Below are 21,525 nucleotides of genomic sequence, written 5' to 3' on the forward strand. Positions count from 1 at the left end.
ATTGCTGGGAGCCTGAGGGCCCTTCCTTGGGAGAGAGAAGCCCCTGGGGTAGGTTCCAGAGGCTTCCTGGTGCTCTAGGTCTTGGAGGTGGGGATGGGAACCTGAATGTCTAACCAGCTCCCCCCTGCAAGCTTGACAAACAGCCAGGAATTGGGACCCGCTGGCATCCCTGGGGTGTCTGTGGGAGGAGGGGCAAGGGTGGATACCCAGGGCCTGAAGCCCCCACCCTCCCCAGAGCCCCCCACGGCCCAGACTCCCCACTGCAAAGACAAGAAAGAGTTTCTGTGCCGGAACCAGCACTGCCTGTCCTCCTCACTGCGCTGCAACATGTTCGATGACTGCGGGGACGGCTCTGACGAGGAGGACTGCAGCATCGGTGAGGCCAGCAGGCTGCGGCGGGGCACTGGGAGGGGCACAGCACGGAGCCCAGGCCTGGGGTGGCTCAGGGGAGGAATCCACTCTCTGTCCCCCACAGACCCCAAGCTGACCAGCTGCGCCACCAACGCCAGCATCTGTGGAGACGAGGCACGCTGCGTGCGCACTGAGAAAGCTGCCTACTGCGCCTGCCGCCCAGGCTTCCACACTGTGCCAGGCCAGCCCGGATGCCAGGGTAGGGCAGCAGGACCAAAAGGGGGTGGGCAGAAACCCCAGCGGCAGGACTCCCCATGACCCTCCTGTGTAACCCCCAGACATCAATGAGTGCCTGCGCTTTGGCACCTGCTCGCAACTCTGCAACAACACCAAGGGCGGCCACCTCTGCAGCTGCGCTCGGAATTTCATGAAGACGCACAACACCTGCAAGGCGGAAGGTACCGGAGCTGAGTGAGGGCAGAAAGGGTGGGTGGGGCTGGGTGACATCAGGGTATAAAACGGGGCCAACCTGAGATGAAATGTTTTCTTCCACACACCCTTGTCCAGACATGGAACCCAGGTCCACGGGTGCAGCGTCCCCAGCGTGCTGCTGGCCCAAGCAGCGGGCGCGGGTCCTGGGGCTTCTCTCTGAAGGAGTTCGGGCTGGGGCAGCACTCCTGCTGCACACACGTGCCTTCTCACTGCCACTCCCAGGACAGGAGCACGCCCAGACACGCACCGGCATACGCACAGCCACGCATGCCCCACCTGCACATTCCCACACATCTTGACACACACCTGTACCTCCCACGTGCCTGTGCACAAACAACCGCACATCCCCGTGCACACATACCACACGTGCACATGTGCGTGTATATACATACACACCCTGCCCACTCGCCCCAGTGCACTCACGTGCCCATGCACGCCCACACCCTCCATGCCCTGCACATACACCCCACATGCATGTGCACCCCCAAGCACGTGTCAGGCAGTATGTAGCAGAGAGTGTGGTGATGCCACCCAGAGGCCATGAGGAGGCAGAAGTCGCTGGGGCTGGAGAGGCAGGAATAGCTTTCTGGAGGAGAAGGGCACACTTGATCAGCTCGAGGGAGGAGAGGAGCAAGTCCAGAGGCCGAGGCTGGAGCCCGCAAGCCCAGTGCAGGGAGGATGAGCATCAGCTGCTGGCCAGAGCAGGTGGTTTCATCGGGAGAGAAAATACTGTTAGTGTGAAAGTGGCTGAGTAGGGTTGGGGTGCACAACTCAGGTGCCTCCTCCCAGCATCCCACAGCCCCAGCCCTGGCCTGTTGCCCCTCCAGGCTCTGAGTACCAGGTCCTGTACATCGCTGATGACAATGAGATCCGCAGCCTGTTCCCTGGGCACCCCCATTCGGCTTACGAGCAGGCATTCCAGGGTGACGAGAGTGTCCGCATTGATGCCATGGATGTCCATGTCAAGGCTGGCCGCATCTATTGGACCAACTGGCACACAGGCACCATCTCCTACCGCAGCCTGCCACCCGCTGCGCCTCCTACCACTTCCAACCGCCACCGGCGACAGATCGACCGTGGTGTCACCCACCTCAACGTGAGCACCTAGCCTGACATGGATCAGGTGGAAGAGCTCCATAGAGCAGCCAGTTCAGAGCAGAATCTGAAAAGGGCAGTGGAAGGGGGCCCAGGGTGAGACTGTCGGGGGCCAGGGCAGTCTTAGGATTATGTTCTGAGGCGCAGATGACAGGCGGACAGAGCAGTGAGAGTCGTCAGTAACTGGCTCTGCCATCAGCCCAGGGCGCAGGGCATGGTCGGCAGTCGGGCCCTCAGCATTAGAGCCAGCTCCAGTCCCCGACGTCACTGCCGTCCTCTGTGTGAATTTTAGCCAGCCTGTTTAACCTCTTTGGGCCTCACTTTGTTTGTCAGTAAAATGAGGTAGTGATACCTGTCTCCTAGGCCTTAGGGAGGACTAACGGGCAAAGCTCCGTGAAAGCTCCAACTCTGACACATAAGCTAAGTGTCAGTGGAGTCTCTTTAAACCCAGGGACTGGCCGTCAGTCTGGAGTGACGTTTTAGCAGGGACAGGCTGGCAGGGGGTCGGGGGTCGGGAGTCGGGGCAGAGATAATGGCAGGAAAACAAAAGGTAAGTAGCCCCTGATCTCCCATTCAGATTTCAGGGCTGAAGATGCCACGAGGCATCGCCATCGACTGGGTGGCCGGGAACGTGTACTGGACCGACTCGGGCCGAGACGTGATTGAGGTGGCACAAATGAAGGGTGAGAACCGGAAGACGCTCATCTCGGGCATGATCGACGAGCCCCACGCCATTGTGGTGGACCCGCTGAGGGGGTGAGCAAGGGTCCTGGGGCACAGGGAGTGGGGGGCCTCTCCCACAGGTGCGCCCTCCCCTCCCAGACCAGCCTGAGGCAGAGCCCTCCCCAGGGAGCAGCGCTGCCCACCTAGAGATCTCTAGATGAGCACATTGTGGTTTTAGAGTAAAAGATTCTTAACCTGCTCAGAAGCTGACACCCTGTCCTCTCTGTAGGAGGACTGAACACCCTCCTCCCAGTCCCCAGCAGTCCCTGTGCCCAGACCCAGAAGCTGGTGTCCCCCCTTGGTCTGCACCCCCTGGCCCACCGACCTGCCCACACTCACCCCTTCTCCCTCCCCAGCACTATGTACTGGTCAGACTGGGGCAACCACCCCAAGATTGAAACAGCGGCAATGGACGGGACCCTTCGGGAGACACTGGTGCAGGACAACATCCAGTGGCCCACAGGTTTGTGGGGGCAGGGGCAGGCTCCCCGAGCCCCGCTGCTAAGGAAGTCACACAGACGCTAGGGGAGGGGGCTTGCACTGGGGTGGGGCAGATGGGCTGTGGAGGCTTTTCATGGAAGGGCTGATTGGGAGAGGCAGGTGACAGCGTGGAGCTGTCTCAGACCTGGAGACAGTTCTGCTTTCTACGCTCAGCCTGGGGCAGGAGCACTGAGCCTCACAGCACTCCCCTCCCCAGGCCTGGCCGTGGATTATCACAACGAACGGCTGTACTGGGCGGACGCCAAGCTTTCGGTCATCGGCAGCATCCGGCTCAATGGCACCGACCCCGTCATGGCTGCTGACAGTAAACGAGGTCAGGCCGGGCAGTGCCTTGGTCCCCAGTCCGGCCCTCAGGCCTCCCGTCCTCCCCACTGAGCCCAGAAGCCTTGCTTCCATGCCCGCCGTCCTTTGTCAGCCTGGTCCCCAGCAACTCTGCGGTGCTTCCAGACTCCCCCATCCGGGTCCCTCCTGAACCCACCCGCAGGCCTGAGGCACACCCTGCCCCTCCTGCCACTTGTCCGCTCATCCATTGCCCCAGTGAGAATGGAGTCACGAGGAGGCAGCATAGGTGGCATCAGGAACTTAGCAAATGTGGGGAGAAGCAGCAGCAGAAGTGAACCATGACCCCAGAAGTCTCGGGTGATGGGACCTTCTGCCAGCAGCAGCCACGGGAGGAGGAGGGGGTGTGGGGAGGGGGAGTCTGGTCTTGGATGTGTTGGGTTTGAGGCACCTGGGAGCCACAGGTGCCAGTGTCCTGGAGAGTGGGGCAGCCAGGGCCTGAGTGCCCCCGACTCCCCTCTGACTCCACCTCCTCCCCCAGGCCTGAGTCACCCCTTCAGCATCGATGTCTTTGAGGATTATATTTATGGCGTCACCTACATCAATAACCGTGTCTTCAAGATCCATAAGTTTGGACACAGCCCTTTGATCAACCTGACGGGGGGCCTGAGCCATGCCTCGGACGTGGTCCTGTACCATCAGCACAAGCAGCCTGAAGGTGGGGTGCAGGGAGAGCCCCGGCTGGGCAAGGGAAGGCCTGGGGGCATTGAGTCTCCAACCTAGGGCCTCAGGACCTGGGAGGGAGGGGGTCGTTCTGGGTCCACAGGAATCAGGGAAGTGTCCTGCTTAGTGTCCTCCCCGCCCCCCCATACCTGCAGTGACCAACCCCTGTGACCGCAAGAAGTGTGAGTGGCTCTGCCTGCTGAGCCCCAGTGGGCCTGTCTGCACCTGTCCCAATGGCAAGCGGCTAGACAATGGCACCTGTGTGCCTGTGCCCTCTCCGACGCCCCCGCCAGACGGTATGCTCAGGACCCTCCTCCCTGTGGCCCTGACTTCCCCCTGACCCTGCTGCCCATCCCTCCTGCCCCCTTCCCTGGCTCGGCCCCTGACCAGTCCTTCCTGCAGCTCCCCGGCCTGGAACCTGCAACCTGCAGTGCTTCAACGGTGGCAGCTGTTTCCTCAATGCACGGAGGCAACCCAAGTGCCGCTGCCAGCCCCGATACACGGGTGACAAGTGTGAGCTGGACCAGTGCTGGGAGCACTGTCGCAACGGGGGCACCTGCGCTGCGTCCCCGTCTGGTACGCCCCTCCTCCTGCCGGAACTGTTCCTTGCGCCCTCCCCAGCCCCACACCCACCAGCCCCTGCCCCTGGGTAAGCCCGGCCTCTGCCCTGCCTCCCTGCCCTGCCCCGCCCCACCCCCTCCTTCTCCCCACAGCCCGGTCCCAGTCCCACCAGGCTCCCGTCCCTCTGGTCTTTGCCTCCCACCCAGGTCCTCCCAGCCCTGTTCCTCTGTGGTAGATCCGGGTGGCCCTGAGGGCCACAGTCCTGCTCATACATCCTCTCCCACCAGGCATGCCCACGTGCCGGTGCCCCACGGGCTTCACGGGCCCCAAATGCACCCAGCAGGTGTGTGCGGGCTACTGTGCCAACAACAGCACCTGCACTGTCAACCAGGGCAACCAGCCCCAGTGCCGCTGCCTACCTGGCTTCCTGGGTGACCGCTGCCAGTACCGTGAGTGCCACCCTGGGCCCAGGGGAGGGAAGAGGGGAGCTGAGGAGTCCCAGAGAGCCGAGGGTGGTGGTCCAGGCCTGCAGCGGCAGCTCAGGACAGGAGGGCCACATGCCACCAAGCCAGGCCCAAGCTGCTGTGTTTCCCCACAGAAGTGTTGGCACACTTACCCCGGGGTAGCGAGCCCCCTGGCATCAGGATTATTCCAGCAAAAGCAGCGCCCTGTCAGGATGCTCAGGGACATCCTCGTGCCCTGGAGCCTGTGACATGGGGGCAGCAGGGGACTCAGGAGGTGGGAATCATCCACAGGACCTGGGGTCCCCTTGGGTGCCCGGCTTCCCACAACCAATGGAGGGCGCCCCTGAGGGTGGGGCTTGAGGCACTTCCTCTCCCGCCCCAACCACAGGGCAGTGCTCTGGCTACTGTGAGAACTTCGGCACATGCCAGATGGCTGCTGATGGCTCCCGACAATGCCGCTGCTCCGCCTACTTCGAGGGACCGAGGTGTGAGGTGAACAAGTGCAGCCGCTGTCTCCAGGGAGCCTGTGTGGTCAACAAGCAGAGCGGGGATGTCACCTGCAAGTGAGCGGGGGCCCCACTCCACAGTTCTGCCCCGCCTGGACCCTGCCCTGTCCCAGCCTCTGCCCCCCAGGCCTGCACCCCAGCCCTGCCACCTGCTCAGCCTCACAGACACGCCTCTGTCAGCCCCAGCCACAGCCTCTGATTCCTTCCTGCAGCTGCACGGATGGCCGGGTGGCCCCCAGCTGTCTGACCTGCGACGGCCACTGCAGCAATGGCGGTTCCTGCACCATGAACAGCAAAATGATGCCTGAGTGCCAGTGAGTTGGGCCCAAGCCTTGCTCAGGCATGGGTCATCCCTCCCTGCCCCACATCTGAACAGGAGGACCACCCGGCGCCTGTAGAGGGTCCACCTACTCAGCTCTGCCCCTCCTCTCTGCAGGTGCCCACCCCACATGACAGGACCCCGGTGTGAGGAGCAGGTCGTCAACCAGCAGCAGACTGGACGTAGGTGGCAGGGGGTGGGGCAGGCAGGGCTGCCGGGACCTAGAGCAGGGGGACTTTGTGCCTCCTGCTTCCCTGGACTCTTCTGACTCAGTTTCCCACATCTTCCCTCCAGATATGGCCTCCATCCTAATCCCTCTGCTGTTGCTGCTGCTGCTGCTTCTCGTGGCTGGAGTGGTATTCTGGTATAAGCGGCGAGTCCGAGGGTAAGTCACTGGGAGTCTGGAAAGTTCTGACCATTATTTGACCACCCCAGCCTTATGCCCGCAAACTCTCTGCCCCCTTATACTCCTGCCTCTCCCCAGGGCTAAGGGCTTCCAGCACCAGCGGATGACCAACGGGGCCATGAATGTGGAGATTGGGAACCCCACCTACAAGATGTACGAAGGCGGAGAGCCCGATGACGTAGGGGGCCTACTGGATGCTGACTTTGCCCTGGACCCTGACAAGGTGGGCTGGGAGGACAGGGCCAAGAGGCTGTGGGTAGGGCCACTAAGGGTCCTTGGTTGGATGATGGGACAGAGGTGGGGGATGGGGTAACCCCGGCCTCAGAGCCCAGCTCCTGAGCCCCACCTGAACCCTCTGTCGCCTTGCAGCCCACCAACTTCACCAACCCTGTGTATGCCACACTCTACATGGGAGGCCACGGCAGCCGCCACTCCCTGGCCAGCACGGACGAGAAGCGAGAACTCCTGGGCCGGGGCCCTGAGGACGAGATAGGGGACCCCTTGGCATAGGGCCCTGCCCCATCGGACTTCCCCAGAGAGCCTCTGCCCCCTCCAGAGAAGTCCTCAATGAGCCCTTCCCCAGACAGCCCTTCCCTGGCCATGCCAGATGTATAAATGTAAAAATGAAGGAATTACTTTTTATATGTGAGTGAGCAAGCGAGCACAGTATTATCTCTTCCGGTCTCCTCTTCCTGCCTGCTCCTCAGTGCCCCCCAAGCTGCCTTCGGGGAGGGGGCAGGGAGGGCTCTGGGGGCTCCTGTGGCGTAAAGGTACGAGGGAGCCCGACTCCTCCCTTCCCACCAACGCACCCCACTGGGAGAGCTGGGTGCTGCCTCCCCTCCCTGTGCCAGACACTTTGTCCAGGCTCTCCCCCTCACCCCCCTGCTTACCCCTCCCCAGCTCTCTGAGGCTAATTCTGGGGAGGGAGAGTTCTTTGCTGCCCCTGTCTGAAAGATTTGGCTCTAGCTGAGGTAGGAAGGCAAGGACGGAGTTTTTTGGTTCTTCTTGGGGGAGGCCACGAAACCTCCAGCCCCGACTCCCGGGCGCCTCTGAGGTGGCCATGCTCAGCATCCCTCCCAGGCAGGCTCTCCCCCTCTCCAGCCGCTCCCAGGGCTGGAGACCTTCCTTGGTGAACAGTCCCCTAACCTCCCCTCCCCTGGGGACGAGGGGGAGGTGGGGCACACCAAGGAAGGGCAAGCGGGCAGCCCCGTTTTGGGGACATGAACGTTTTAATAATTTTTGACAAATTCCTTTACAACTAAATAACACAGATATTGTTATAAATAAAATTGTAAAAAAAAAAAAAAAGCCTCTTGTTTCTGCCTGTGAGTGTGGGACTCTGGGAGCTGAGGCTGCGTTTGCCTGCTTCGGCCACCAGAGGGAGCCCTGTCCGGGCCAGAGGCAGCGTGGCGTCCGGCTTTCGGTGCCCTTCTCCCGGAGACCTCGCCCTCTCCACCCTGCCGGCCGGCGCGCGGGTGGCACTGGACCTGACAGGAAGATCTGCGTCTCCTGGCTGTGTGACCTTGAGCCGGTGACTTCCCCTCCCTGGGTCTTGTGTTCCCTCTGGCTCCAGGACACTAACTCGAAGATCTGTTTCTCTGCATCCATACTTCTGTTGGACAACCCCCACCCCTTGATCTCCCACAGTGAGAAATCCCACCATGGAAATGGATACATGGGGCCGTGAAGGCCTTCTAATCCTTCAGGGTGGTCCCTGGTCCCGTACGCTTCTCTCAGCCTGAGAGAATGCTTCTCTCTTGAAGCACTGACATCTCACTTCACGGAGACTAATCAGATGCCAAGAGCAAAACCCTGCATTCAGGAGAGGGAGGACCAGTTTGCCAGGCCCCATGGGCCACCAACAGATCCAGCTCACCCATCATTCCAGTCATTCCAGGGGTTGACAGGGAAGGACCAAGACAATCAGAGGTGTCCCAGGTCTACTTCAACCCCTGCCCAGGGACTGAGAGGGTTAGAGCCCCACTCTCCCCACAATAGCAAGTACGAGCTCAGCGAGGGCAGCTGCAGAACACTTGTCCAACTCCGAAAGGGGCCACTGCCTTTCATTCCCCTCCCTCACCGGTTCAACCTCCCCAGAGTATTCCTCCCTGGCCTCCTGTGCCTTGAGGAAGCTATGAGTCTAGGCACCTACAGAAGCAAGAGCCTTCCCTTCCCTCTTGCCCTGAGATCCCATCTCCAACCTCATCCTCCAAGCCAACTCCGAGACCCTCCTCTGCCTTCGCAGCTCCCCAGGGGCACAAGGGCCCTGGGGCGAGCAACTCTGCTGGGGAAAAGGGGTGTCCTTGCTGATTGCTGAGTGGGAGGCTTGTGCCCCCATCTGGTCACCAGGTGGCGTCCGCATTCCTGCAGCACAGCTTATCCTGAAGCCCAGCACTGCCCCCCTCTCAACACATACACTAATTATGTACCTGCGGGGGACCCCAGCCCAGCCTCACCTCCCCCCTCAGGCTATTTTGCCACACCCCCTCCGCCCTTGGCCCTCCGGCTTCTCCCCCTCCCCCAGCGCCTCCCTGCTCTCCACCACCACCAGTCCCACCCCTCCCTCTGCCAGCCATGCATCTGGTGCCCCCAGGGAGCCACTGATTCTCTGCCTGTCACCTCAAGATCCTGGGCAGAGCGACAAGGCCCCCAGCTGCAGCTTGGAAAGCACACCTCTCTAGTCAGCACCCTCCCTCTGTCCTCTAGGACTGCCACCTGCCCAGAGGCAGGCCTCCCAAACTCCCCACCCAGCAAGGCAGAAAGGAGCCCAAGACAGAGATGGAAAACGGACTAGGGCAGAGCCAGGGACAGAGCTGATACCGACAGAATGGGAGACAGAGACACAGAGATGGAGAGACACGGAGACAGAGGCCAGAGTCCAGCAACAGGGAGTAGTGTGTGTGTGCAGGTGTGTGGGAGTAGAGGGGAGAGAACAGGGTGGCCTGAGACAGTAGCAAAAGGAAGAGGGATGCAGCAGGCTGGGTCTCCAGAAGATCAGGACCTTGATGATGGACTTCTGTCCTGGGCACCTTAGGCCTGAGTGTGCCACTGTCCCCATCCACTGCTGAAGCAGCCCCTGGGCTCAGGATTCTGGTTGGGGCCTTCTGGCCTTGAACCTGGACACCTGCATCCCTTCCTGCCTCTCTCCTCTCCTAGCTTAATATCTGTCTCCACCGTGTCTCTGTGTCTGCCTCATCCTCTCAGAACTCCTGTGCTTTCTCTGACTGTTTTTTGTGTGTCTGTCACATCCCATATCTGTCTGTCTGTTTCTTTGTATGTGCCTCTTTTGGACTGCCAGTGCCAGCATACACCTGTGTGTATCTCTGTGTGCGTGTCCCAGTGTGCGTGTCCATCTCTGCCAAGGAGGGTGGCTCTCTCTGAGTACCCTCCGGGTGTGCTTGTCTCTTGGTGCAAGTATGCATTTGTCTGTCTGTCACTGTGTGCTCTTCTGTGTGCAAACCAAGCATGTCCATCTGTGTGTGTTGGTGCGCCTCTGGGTGTGCACCTGTCTCTGTGTGTATGCGCTGGTCTCTGTGGGTGAATGTGTTTTGCTGTGTGTGCTCACCTCTTCCAGGTGGCCTGTCCCTGTGACTGCATCTGCATGCATGCCTGGGGGGGAGGGGCGGGGGGAGTTGTTGTCTGGGGTATGTGCCTGTCTCTGCCTCTTTGCTTGTCCCTACCTCTCACTGTCTAGGTGTCGGTCATAGCACAACCTCAGCCAGAGCCTCAGTGCATAGCAACAGCTGACAGCTGAAGACTCCCCGGGCAGGAGAGAGAGAGACTGAGGGGAGGAGGGAGCTGATGAAGAAACAGAGAAGAGGACAGGGACAGAGACAGGGCTGGGGCTAGGGACAGAGACAAGGACAGAGACAGACCGGGAAGGGGACAAGGATGGAGGAGAGCTGATGGTGAAAGATGGGACAGTGGGAGGGAAGGGAAAGACTCTGCACCAAGAGGCCGGGCAGGAGACACTGAGGGGGATTTCCTGCCCAGCCCCCACGCAGCAAGGGCATGCTGGGCCGCGCGGGGGCGGGGCGGGGCGGGGGGGGGAGGAGGGGGGGCGAAGGGCAAAGGTGAACGGCCGGTCTAGCCCAGGGGTCCTGAGACCTCGGAGGTGCGGTGGGGCGAGGGCAGAGGCGGCGGGAGCCGTTTGTCAGCCCTATTGACAGACGTGATGGGGTTTCCGTCCGTGATCAATGATTCTCATCTCCGGGCCGAATGAGCCGCGGGGCGCCCATCCATCCCCGTCAGCACCGCGCAGCGGCAGCCGCCCCAGGCCCCGCCCGCCCTCACCTTGGCCCCTGCCCTGCTCCTGCCCAGGACCCACCTTGGCCCGGAGCATAGAAGGGGCCCCGGAGCATCGAGGGACCCTTGTTCGGCTGCGCCACCGACCCTGGCAGGGCTCCTGCTCCGCCGTGCCCCCACTTTGGGTGTACGGTCCCAGAGCCCCGAGACCCACGCCCTGCCCTATTGCCCATCCGTGCACACACCCGGCCTCCCGGGTGCGCGGTCCTCGAGCCCCTCAACCCTCTGGCTTCGCACCTGGGCCAGGGGCGTGTCTGGGGCGTGTCGGGGTGAAAGTCACCTTCGGTGCCCCCAGCTGGGCGGGAGGGGGCGCGCGGGGCGCGGCCGGGATTGGAGCGTCGCGGAGCCCCGCCCCCCCCGCCCGCGGGAGTCAGACCCAACTTTCTCCCCCGCCCGCGCCCCGCCCCCAGCGCCGGCTCCGCTCCTCGCGCTCAGTCCGCGGGCCGCGCAGCCTGCTCCCGCCGCTCCCGCAGCCGCCCCGCCGCCAGCCCGCCCGGAGCCCCGCGCCCCCAGTCGGACTCCGGCCCGCCCCGGGACCCGCCCCGCCCGCCCCGCTCAGCCGCCCGAGAAGATGCGGCTGCTCCCGGAATGGCTCCTCTTGCTCTTTGGCCCGTGGCTCCTTAGGAAGGTAAGGAAGGCAGGGCTGTGGCGCCAGCGCCGGGGTCCGGGACGCGAAGGTCCCAGAGTGCGAGGGGCTCCGTGCGCCCGCCCCGCCCTCAGCTCCGAGCGTCCCAACTTTGCGCGGCGTGGGGGACGCGGACAGACAGACAGCCGGATTCAGGACTGGCACTCTCCCAGCGCAAGTTGGCTGAGGCTTGGAGGGGGTGCCGGGTGGAGGCCCCACTCGGATCTGGCTTCAGGCGCGGCGGGGGAGGGGACGAAGCCCGACCCGTGAGTGCGCCAGACAGAGCGGGAGTGCGAGACAGACAGACAAGCCAGCAGGGTGTCAGCCTTGCCGTCTTTCCGTGCCAACCTCGCTCGCCTTCCTCACTGTCTGTCTGTCCTTCCACCCCTCCACCCCCGCCTTCCCATTTCTCTTCTCCGCACTTGTCACAATGCCGGTGGGCTCTGTGTTCTGAGCATACACGCGCACACACGGACTCACATAGACACCGGGAACTTGGCTACAATCTCCCATCACATTTCCCACGGAGACACCATCTCCCCTGCACAACCTCACAGACACACCCCCTCTCCCCTCTTGCGCTGATGGCGGGGGGAGAGGGGCTGTCTGGAAGGGGAGTCTCTCCTCTCATCCCCTCCCAGCCTCCACGCAGCCCCCTTGGCTGCCTCTTTCCCTGTGGCTCCTGGGCAAGGACCGAGAGGCTAAGGGGGCCCAGGCTTGATCTGCCTCCCTGCCGACTTGGAGGCTTCAGACGGTGTACACACTCATATGTGCTGGTGTGGATCCTGTGGGTAAATGTGTGCACCTGGGTGCATGTGTGTCCAGGGGAGCCAGGCTTGGGGTCCAGTGCTGGGGCCCAGGGTGCATGTACATGCTGCTGTGGTGTGGTGACGTTGGCTTTGCATGGGTGAGCGCAAGTGCCTGCTTCACAGTGTAGCCAACTGTGCCTGGGTGTGTGCCCACAATGGGGGCCTAAGCCCTGGACCCCCATCGCCTTCCATCAGCCTCCTCCACCCATGGTTTCCCTGTTTCCTGCACCCCAACTGTGACCTACCTAGTTTGGGGACAGGCAGGTGGCTCCCTAAACCCTCGCTCTCTGTACCCCAACCCCCAGCACAGGTAGAGTCTGGAAGGGGTATAGCTCTCTCCCCACCAACACTTGGACCCCACCTGCTCAGCCAAATCCCACGCAGCAACTCCAGCAGGGCACGGGCTGCCCTAGTGCAGCCAGCGATGGAGCTCCCTGGTTCTCCCAGACCCGCCTGGTGACCTTGAGGGGCTGGAAGGGGGGCAGAAGAGCCCCCTCCATTAAAACTGCTTCCACTGGCTGGAGCTTCTTTTGACTTGCTGCTCAGCTCTGCCCTTAGAGGACTGCAGGAGGGGGTCTGTGCCCCACCACCCACCCGCAAATGTGTGAGGGCTTGGGGTCAAGAGGTGGTAGGGATGGCAGTCCCTGGGCCCCTCCTTTCATTTCATCCCACCTCCTCTCCACTCTCCCTGTCAAATAAACTCCCCTGTGGACAGATCTGGTTTAATTTCCTTTGCCCCCTGAAGGGGAATGAAACATCTGGTGGAGACTTGAGGGAGAATGAGCGTGAGGATATGAGCGGTGGGCTCTATCTGAGTGTGTGTGAGAGAGCTGCAGCTGTGGGGCCTCCACGCAGGAGTCAGTGGGGGAGAGTGTATCTGCGTTTAGTCCATCTCGTGTGCATGTGAGAACCCGTGTTTATGTGTGTGTGCACACTGCGGGTGTGTGAATATGTATAACTGTGCATAGAGAAGTGTATGTAGAGAAGGGTTTGTGTCAAAATACTGTGTGTGCTTGTGTGCACTTGTGAGTGTGGTGGTGTGTGCATGTGTGTACCCAGAGTCTCTGATTCATCCATGTGCTGGGACACATATGCTGTCTCTGTATGAGTCTCTGGGGTTTATGAGTGTGTTTTCATGTTCTTGTGGTTTTGAGTGCACTTGAGTGTAGGTATGGGATTGTGAGACTCAGAATGTGTCTGTGTATCTCAATGTGGTGTGTGTGTGTGTGCACGTGTACGCATGAGTGCTCAGGGGTGTCTTGGTGCCAGTGTTGGGAATGGCCAAAGGTGAGGCTGACCCTGGGTAAGAGGCAGGTAGGGAACAGTTTATAGGGCAGCTCTTTGGAAACCCTAACCATCAAAATATACCAATCCTGCCCTCTTGCATCCTGCCAGTTGGTCCCTCCTCCAGAAGTTCTCTCCTGCTTCCTCCGTGTTCCAGGCTTCCAGTCTCCTCTGGGGCCTGGGACTCCTGGCTTCCACTGCCCCTGGGGTTCTGACCTCTCTGCCAGGGAATCTTCAGGATCCTTCTAATACAGTGTATGACTCCTTCTTTCCCTCTCTATCTCTGTCTCTCCCATCCCTTGCCAAAGGAGCTGCCTACTGGGAGAAGCAGCAGGCGATCAATAGTCACTAATCACTAATCACTAATTACTAATTAGCTGGGGGAGGGCAGGGGCGGGGCCCTGTGGGACCTTCCAGCTCTATCCCGCCTCGGGAAAGGATTAGGCCCAAGCAAGTCTCTCTGAGTCGGCCAGCCCAGCCCCTCTCCAGCCACCCCCTCCCTCCTGCATACCTTCCTCTAGCCCCCCAGCTAATCCCTGGCTGGGCCACTTAGGCACGCACAGCCTGGGCGACCGCCCAGAGCTGCTGGCGGGGATTTTGGGGTAATCAGGGGCTGCAGCTGGGCCAGGGGCACAGGGGAGGAGGCTGTCCTGACAGCTCCCTTGTGCCAAAGCCTGCAGTGGAAGCCCCACATTCTGAACAGGAGGGGCACCCCTTGGAAAGAATTTGGAAAGGAGTGTCATGGGTTGGGGTGACTGGGGAAGTGTCAGGAGGGGGTGACTGGGGAAGAGGTGAGGTAATAAGGACAGAAGCAAGGCAAAGAGGGGTCACCGGGGTCAGGGATGGGGTAATTGGAGAGGGGCAGGTTAGACGTGGAAAGAAAGCAGGTAAGTGGAGGGGGCCTTGCAGGGGTCAGAGATGGAATAATTGGCTAGGAGACAGGGAACTTTGGACGTAGCCTCTTCAGCTCTGCTGGGCGGGATCCATGAGGGGACAGGGCAACCGAAAAGAGGCAGGGTCACAAGAGAGGGCTCAGGGCGTGGGGTGGAAACTAGCTGCCTAGCGGGGATGGGGAGCAGGGAGCCTGCCTCGAGCGCTGGAAATTGGCGAGTCTCCCCCTTTCCCCCGCCTGCCCCTCCTCCACCTCCACCCCGCCCACTCCCCCTCCGGCTCCGGCTTCGGGAAATTACATCCGCGCTCCGCGGCTCCCCCCTCCACCGCGCCCCGGAGCCGGCGCCTTTATAGGCACATTTATTGCAATAATAAAGTGAGGCGCGGGGCGGGGGGCGGGGGGCGGCCGTTCCCGCAGGGACCGCGCCGGCTCTAGGAAGCAGGGAAATAAAATAAAATAAAATAAAAATTCAGATAACGGTGAGCCTTGCGCGGCAGGCCTAGAAAAGGCGAGCAGGCGGGGCTGAGGGAGAGGGGGCACCCGGCCCAAGGGCAGAGCCCACCCCACCAGCCGTCCCCCACCAACGCTGTAGTAGGGTCTGGAAAGTGGTATCTTCGCTTCCACTGGCCTGGCCCCCTCCCATAGCCTGATTCTGCCTGGTCTTCTGCCTTTTCCTCTGGCTTGTCTCCCATACCTGTCCTCAGCCTCTGTCTCTGTCCATGCCTCCTATCTCTTTCCTTGTCCCTCACTTCCCATCCCAGTCCCCCTCCTATCTCCCATCCCCATCTCTCTACATCCATCCCTCTTTCTGCCTAATAACCATCTCTATCCCCCATTTCTGTTCTGCCCCCATCCTGTCCCCATCCCCATCTCTCTGTCTCTGTTCCATCCTCATTCCTGCCTGGCCCCATGCCCATCCCTCTTCCACCACCCCTTTCCCCATTTGGGTTCCCATCCAGTCCACAGCCCATCTTCATTCCCCTGGTCCCTACCCCACCCACATCCCTGTCTCTGCCCAGTGCCTGGCCACCATTTCTGATCTCCTCCTCATCCCTGTCCCCATGCTTATCCTTGTTGCATGCTCATTCCTGTACCCTATATCTGTGAGTGCCAGTCCCCAATCCCAGTGCCCTTCCATCTCTGTCCCAGTCCTCACCCCAGGCTGTCCTGTCCACCCCACCTCTGTCCTCACCCACATCTCCATATCTGGTCTCCAGCCAGACTCCAGCCTGCCCTGACTGCGGTGTCCTGCCTCTTTGTAAGTGCAGGGGCTCAGTATGCTATTTTCTCCCCTTCCCCAACCCAGGCCTTCACTGTTCCTTTTCCAACCACAGGGTGCTGTCCCCTCCCCCGGCTGAATCCTGGGGGTGCCCCCTGACCCAAGCGGCAGGAGAGAAGCAAGGACCAGTCCGGCGGCCTGGGGGAGGTGCACCCTGCAATGCGGCTGGGGGGCCGACAGCCTGATCCTCCCCCCATTCCTAGCAGTCCCATCCCAAAAGAGCTTACTCCCTCCCACCAGTGGAATTTGTTGTCCCCAGCAGCAAGAGGTGGCCTCAACTCCCCTCAGGTGCGTGGGCCCGCTGCCTTGGGGACAAAGTGCTCCTGGCACGGCTCCCGCCCGCCGGCATGGCCCTGGAGGAGCCGCTGAACACCCCCTAGCCGCTGCACCTCCGCCCCCCCCCCCACCCCGCACCGACAGCCGCCTAGCCTCTCCCCTCCGCAAATGTCACCGCGCCCAATTAGCTTAATTAAACCAGCTCTGGAGCGAGGGGGACTCCTACTCGGACAACACCCTGCCCCGCCCTCAGCCGTAGTGGGGAGGGCCAGGAGCTCTGGGCAAAGGGGAGCTCCCTTACCGCCCGCCTTCCTCTCACTCCCGCCCCCGCCACGGCAGACAGACGACCTAAAGGACAGAGGGAGAGAACCACAGCCAGAAACAGAGAGAATGGAATCATGGAAGGAGGAAATTAGAGACAGAGTGAGACTGAGTGAGGGAAAAGACTGAGACAAGAAGAGACTGAGAGAAGAGTGGGGAGAGAGAGATGGAAAAACAGTGAAAGAGAGAGAGCAAGAAAGGGAGAGAGTGCGAACGATCAAGGAAGCCAGAGGGAGGATTTTATTTTATTTTATTCCATGTTCCCATTTCTCGGCTCGTTTCCCTGCAGACTCTTGCCCCTCCCTATCCAAACTCCCCCACAGGTCGCTTCAGCTGCACCCCCCTTCCCTTTTATCTTGGCTGTCTCCAGTGTCGGGTGGGGGGTGGAAGTGCCCAAAGCCAGGGGATTTGCCAGGATCAGAGAAACAGACAGCAATTTGCCTGGGATCAGCGGTGGGGGGGCACCCTGGCCCCTCTCCCTGCCCTGCCAAACCTCATCCTCTGCCCCAGTCCCTGCCTTGTAGGAGTCACCACATTGACCCAGCCCTGGCCAGGTTTTGACTGGGTGCAGGACATAGGGGTGCTGGTGGGTCCTGGGAGGAGGTGGCTTGGAGGCATTTGGGGTCATAACATCAGGCGGCAGAGGACTTGGATGGCTGGGCTCCCCAGGAAAGGGCAGCAATTGGGTCCAAAGTGGAGAGATTAGGGATCAGAGTTCAAATGACTCCACCCTTCAGCCTTCTCAGGAAGCCTTATTCCTTCCTCCAATGCCCTCTCCTGGGCTCAGGCCCTTCCCTCTCCAAGACCACCTCCTAGGGCCTCTTCTCTTTCACCTGTGGCCTGGGTCCCCTTTCCCCAGCCCCTCTCAGGCCCACCTTCTTGGTGCTTAGCTGCCAGCTCAAGCTTGTCTGTCTGAGTCAATCATTCTTGCCACCCCCCCTCACCTGGGCTGGGAGGAGGGATGGATAGGAGGAGGAATGAGGGGGGCGATAAATATGTATGACGAGCGGGTGGCGGCAGCATTAATAACCTGGGATCGCAGTGCTGCAGGGACCAGGACCAGGCAGTGGAGATTCTAGCCCAGCAGATTGGCTCTGCCATTTCTGTCCCCCATGGACACAGAGTGTGTACACACGGGTGTGTGTGCAAACAGAGGAGGCACCCATGCTGCCAGGCCTCCTTACCTACCCAAAGCTCAGCCTTCAGGCCAGCATGGGACACACCCCCAGGGGCTATTCATATACAGTCAACACACATACACACACACACCCCGTGGGAAAATAGTGAGACCACACTTGTTCTGTGGATACACCCCCTTTAGAAAGAGCTTGGCACATGGACAGAGGATGACAGGAGCTCACACAGCAAAAGTGACACCTCCAGACAATTGCACACAGCCACCCTCAAACCACTATACATAGACAGCCAACCCAGCCACGCCAGTCACACAGACACCACTACCACAAATTGATACACAGCCTCACTTAGATGCATACACACAGACACACACACAGCCAATCCCGGCACATATACGTGGCCACCCCAGACCTACACAACACACATGCAGCATCACAAGCAGGCAGACGCACATACCCCAGCCTCCTCAGACTGAGAGACATGGGCATACAACACAGCCACACAGTCACCACCGCCACACGCAACTGCCACGGACTGATACAAGTGCAAGCTACCCCAGGCAGACACACCTCCAACCATTGCAGGCTAACAGCAACACACCCACCCCAGACTGACACAACCGTACTGCCTCCCCCCACGGGACCTGCACGCAGTCAGGGCCACACGGCACAGTGGCGGCTAGTGCAGGCTGACTGACACACTCTGACACGCTCGGCTCCTTTTCCTCCCGCTCCAGCGCGGCATCTCCATATTTCTTCCTCGCTCTCTCCCCGTCTCCTTCACTCCCGGCCACCCCCCACCGCCCCCCCACCCTCAGATAATTGATGGCCCGGGCCTGGCCCGGCTGCTCCCGCCTCTCGATCCATCTTGTCCTCGAGCGCCAGCACTGTCTCCCAGATCTGAGGCCACCTGAGACACAGGGAGGTGGGTGGGGGCGGGCAGGCGGCTCCTCCAGCCTGGGAGCCTAGGGAAGGCCAGCCTGGCAGCCTCCACCACGGCAGGAGCGCTGGGGATGGGGAGAGAGTGCCTGGACTCTCCTCCTCAGCTCAACCAGTTTTCAGCGCCCCCTCCCCAAAGGCCAGTTGCTGAGATCCGGGTGGGGGCTCCCTCGGATGGGGGCTCTAGTCTTGGAACAGGTGCAAAGAGGTCTTCCCACCTCTTTCTTAGCGCTGGAATGTTGATGTGGCCATGGCCTCCCTTGCTCCAGTCCAGCTCCTCCCTGGGCTGTCACTGGAACCATCAGCGGTCAGGCTAGAGGAGACCAAGCTGGGACCCAGAGCACTGCTCCCTACTCATATTCACACTGACTTTGACTTTGTGTCTCTCAGTGGTGCTCTGTGAGAACACAGGATTCTCAGCATCATTTTACAGATGTGAAACTGAGGCCTAGATAGATAAAGTGACTTGGTCAAGACCATATAGCTTGAAAGGGCTGCAGACCTGCTCCAGTGCACCACCGGTAGTGGAGTCTGTGTGGCCCTGAGCCACCTGCAGCGCACTGTGGGATTCCACTTGGTGTGGTAGCAGCGGCTGTGGAGGAAAGGGACTGGCGTGACTAGAGCTCTGGCAGGATGGCCAGGGACAACACCAGCATCTCTCTTTCTTCCTCTTTCTTCGTGCACAGGCCGTTAGTACCCAGATACCGGAGTCCGGAAGGCCGCAATACCTGCAGCTGCGCTCCGCCACAGCGGGAGCGGGCGCCTCTGGCCAACAGCTCCCAGCGCCAAAGTCTTCCGATGGTCTGGGCGCCGCGGGCGCCTGGAGCTGGGCCTGGCCGGCTAACCACACAGGGGCGCTGGCCCGGGCGGGGGCGGCCGGGGCGCTGCCAGCGCAGCGCACCAAGAGGAAGCCGTCCATCAAAGCGGCCCGCGCCAAAAAGATCTTCGGCTGGGGGGACTTCTACTTTCGGGTGCATACCCTCAAGTTCTCGCTGCTGGTGACGGGCAAGATCGTGGACCATGTGAACGGGACCTTTAGTGTGTATTTCCGCCACAACTCGTCCAGCCTGGGCAACCTCACTGTCAGCATTGTGCCACCTTCCAAGCGTGTCGAGTTCGGGGGCGTCTGGCTGCCCGGGCCTGCCCCCCACCCTCTGCAGTCTACACTGGCCCTGGAGGGAGTGCTTCCTGGGCTGGGGCCCCCGCTGGGGATGGCAGCCGCAGCTACGGGGCCCGGGCTTGGGGGCACCCTCGGGGGCGCACTGGCGGGGCCACTCGGGGGCGCGCTGGGAGTGCCCGGGGCCAAAGAGTCACGCGCTTTCAATTGCCACGTGGAGTACGAGAAGACAAACCGCGCGCGCAAGCACCGCCCGTGCCTGTACGACCCATCTCAAGTGTGCTTCACAGAGCACACGCAGAGCCAGGCCGCCTGGCTTTGTGCCAAGCCCTTCAAAGTCATCTGTATCTTCGTCTCCTTCCTCAGCTTTGACTACAAACTGGTGCAGAAGGTGTGCCCAGACTATAACTTCCAGAGCGAGCACCCCTACTTTGGATAGTGCGCTCCTCCCAAGCCCCAGTCCTGAGCCTCCCGCCAAATCCTGGCCTCGCTAGGTGGGACCCGTTCCTGTCTCCCGCCGTTCCTTTGGCCGTGTCCACCCCTTCCACTGGGGAGTGGGGGAGGACCATTAGCCAGCGTGAGTCCCCTTTTCCTTATGGACAGTGCCCACGAGAATGGGGTAGCCCCCTCCAATACACCCCAAAATGGAGGGGGCAGAGCACCGCCCCACAATGGGCGGGGCTTGGAGGCGGTCCCAGCGTCCCCCAGGTCTACACTGGGTCCCCTGTTCGCCCCTGGCACTGGGCTGGACACTCCCTTCTCCCCGCCCCCGCAGCTTTAATAACGCCTGGCCTGGCACCCTCATCCCACCCTGACTTTCTCACCCCCAAGCGCTTGTCATCCTGCTCCGCCCTGTCCCCGCCTAAAGACTGTAAAGGCCTATAACCCGGCCCCCCGCCCAGTACCCCCGTCCCTTTCCGTCTGCCGAATGCCTGTCCCCTTTTCCTGGCAACCGCATTAGGGCAGCGGAAGCAGAACTCCTGGGCAAAGGCGCTGGCCTGGCCTCTGCCCTCTGCACGCCTCCCTCTCATCCCTGCAGTCCAGCTCCACCTGCCCTCTCCAGCTGCTTCCTCTCAGTGATATTTTTTCTATGCCAAAACAAACGGGAAAAGGAACAAAATAAAGTGAAATCCAATACCTGTCTGTGAGACCTTTGTAGGGAGGAGCGAGGGAGGCGTGGGCTTCCGTCTGATAGAGACCTGGCCAGGAACTCCTCCCTCCGTGGCTTGTGGGGAAACTTAGGCAAAGACTGACAGAACTAGCACCTGGAGGTCATCCAAGACCGGATCAAAGAGAGATGCGTTGTGGGTGACCCTTGGGGTAGGAGCCCTGCCTGAGGTGGGGTTCTCCTCTCTGAGGTGGGCAAAGGGAAGCTGCAGCAGGTGGGATGGGGATTAGACCTGAGTGGGGACTACCAGCGGACGATTTGGGACGATTTGGGGGAAAGACTTGTAAGACCTTGAATGGGATGGAGATGCAGGGACAGCGTAGGCAGAGCGCTGACAACCTGCTAAGCTCCACGGGGCGGCGGGAGGCAGCAGGTTGGGAGGGAGGGGGAACAGTGTTTGCAGCATCTGGAGTCATCGATCTTCCTTTTTCTTCCTAATTTCGTGGGCGCTGAGTTTGCAGACGGATGAGGGAGGGAGGAAGCGTTGGGATGAGGGGATGGGGGAAGGGAGAGCGCGAGTTTGGAGGGCGGGGCCCCATCGCCGCTGCTTGCGGCCAGCAAAACACAGTCCTCTTCAGCCAGCTGCCCACCCCTCTCCCCACCCCCGCCTCCAGCTCTCTCCAGCAGCCAAAGCTGCTAATTTTATCCGCCCCCCGACCCTGGCCCGGGCGTTAATTGGCTGCGGCTTCATTAGCAGTTCTCAGCTCAGCCGCCCCCCTCCCCTTGGGACCCCTGACGGGAGCGAGAGAGGGGGTGCAGACAAGCTGAGGCACAGAGAAACTCCTCCTCTTCAGCCTTCCTTAGCCTTGAGTCCTGGGCCAAGGTGCCCACTGGGAGAGGGCGGTGTTCTCCAGGGGACTGCCACGGGCTCCAGCCCCAAACCCAGTCAGACATGGGTCTGACCCAGACTTACCTGGGAGTGGGTAAGCAGAAAAATATCTGCTGGGTGGCTGG

The 21,525-nt window shown here is 61.0% G+C and overlaps 2 protein-coding genes across 2 annotated transcripts in view; both read left to right on the forward strand.

Annotated features, from left to right (window-relative positions):
- LRP1 (LDL receptor related protein 1) overlaps positions 1-7,706 on the forward strand; it is a 76,823-nt gene extending 69,117 nt beyond the window's left edge. The window contains exons 73-89 of the mRNA XM_069491744.1: positions 236-376; positions 476-610; positions 690-809; positions 1,671-1,939; positions 2,516-2,694; positions 3,018-3,124; positions 3,359-3,475; positions 3,983-4,159; positions 4,320-4,460; positions 4,567-4,740; positions 5,013-5,174; positions 5,578-5,752; positions 5,908-6,009; positions 6,132-6,196; positions 6,309-6,399; positions 6,499-6,643; positions 6,790-7,706. Of these exons, the coding sequence (XP_069347845.1) occupies positions 236-376; positions 476-610; positions 690-809; positions 1,671-1,939; positions 2,516-2,694; positions 3,018-3,124; positions 3,359-3,475; positions 3,983-4,159; positions 4,320-4,460; positions 4,567-4,740; positions 5,013-5,174; positions 5,578-5,752; positions 5,908-6,009; positions 6,132-6,196; positions 6,309-6,399; positions 6,499-6,643; positions 6,790-6,930 (2,441 nt within the window). The 3' untranslated portion in view covers positions 6,931-7,706. The remainder of the gene's footprint in view (positions 1-235; positions 377-475; positions 611-689; positions 810-1,670; positions 1,940-2,515; positions 2,695-3,017; positions 3,125-3,358; positions 3,476-3,982; positions 4,160-4,319; positions 4,461-4,566; positions 4,741-5,012; positions 5,175-5,577; positions 5,753-5,907; positions 6,010-6,131; positions 6,197-6,308; positions 6,400-6,498; positions 6,644-6,789) is intronic.
- A 3,427-nt stretch (positions 7,707-11,133) lies between these two features.
- NXPH4 (neurexophilin 4) lies at positions 11,134-20,541 on the forward strand. The gene is made up of 2 exons (XM_069490177.1): positions 11,134-11,353; positions 18,973-20,541. The coding sequence occupies exons 1-2, from the start codon at positions 11,297-11,299 to the stop codon at positions 19,840-19,842; spliced, it is 927 nt and encodes a 308-aa protein (XP_069346278.1). The 5' UTR covers positions 11,134-11,296; the 3' UTR covers positions 19,843-20,541.
- Positions 20,542-21,525: the final 984 nt, after the last annotated feature.

Source organism: Eulemur rufifrons, chromosome 16 (assembly GCF_041146395.1).
Source record: "Eulemur rufifrons isolate Redbay chromosome 16, OSU_ERuf_1, whole genome shotgun sequence".
In the NCBI taxonomy this organism is placed as follows: domain Eukaryota; kingdom Metazoa; phylum Chordata; class Mammalia; order Primates; family Lemuridae; genus Eulemur; species Eulemur rufifrons.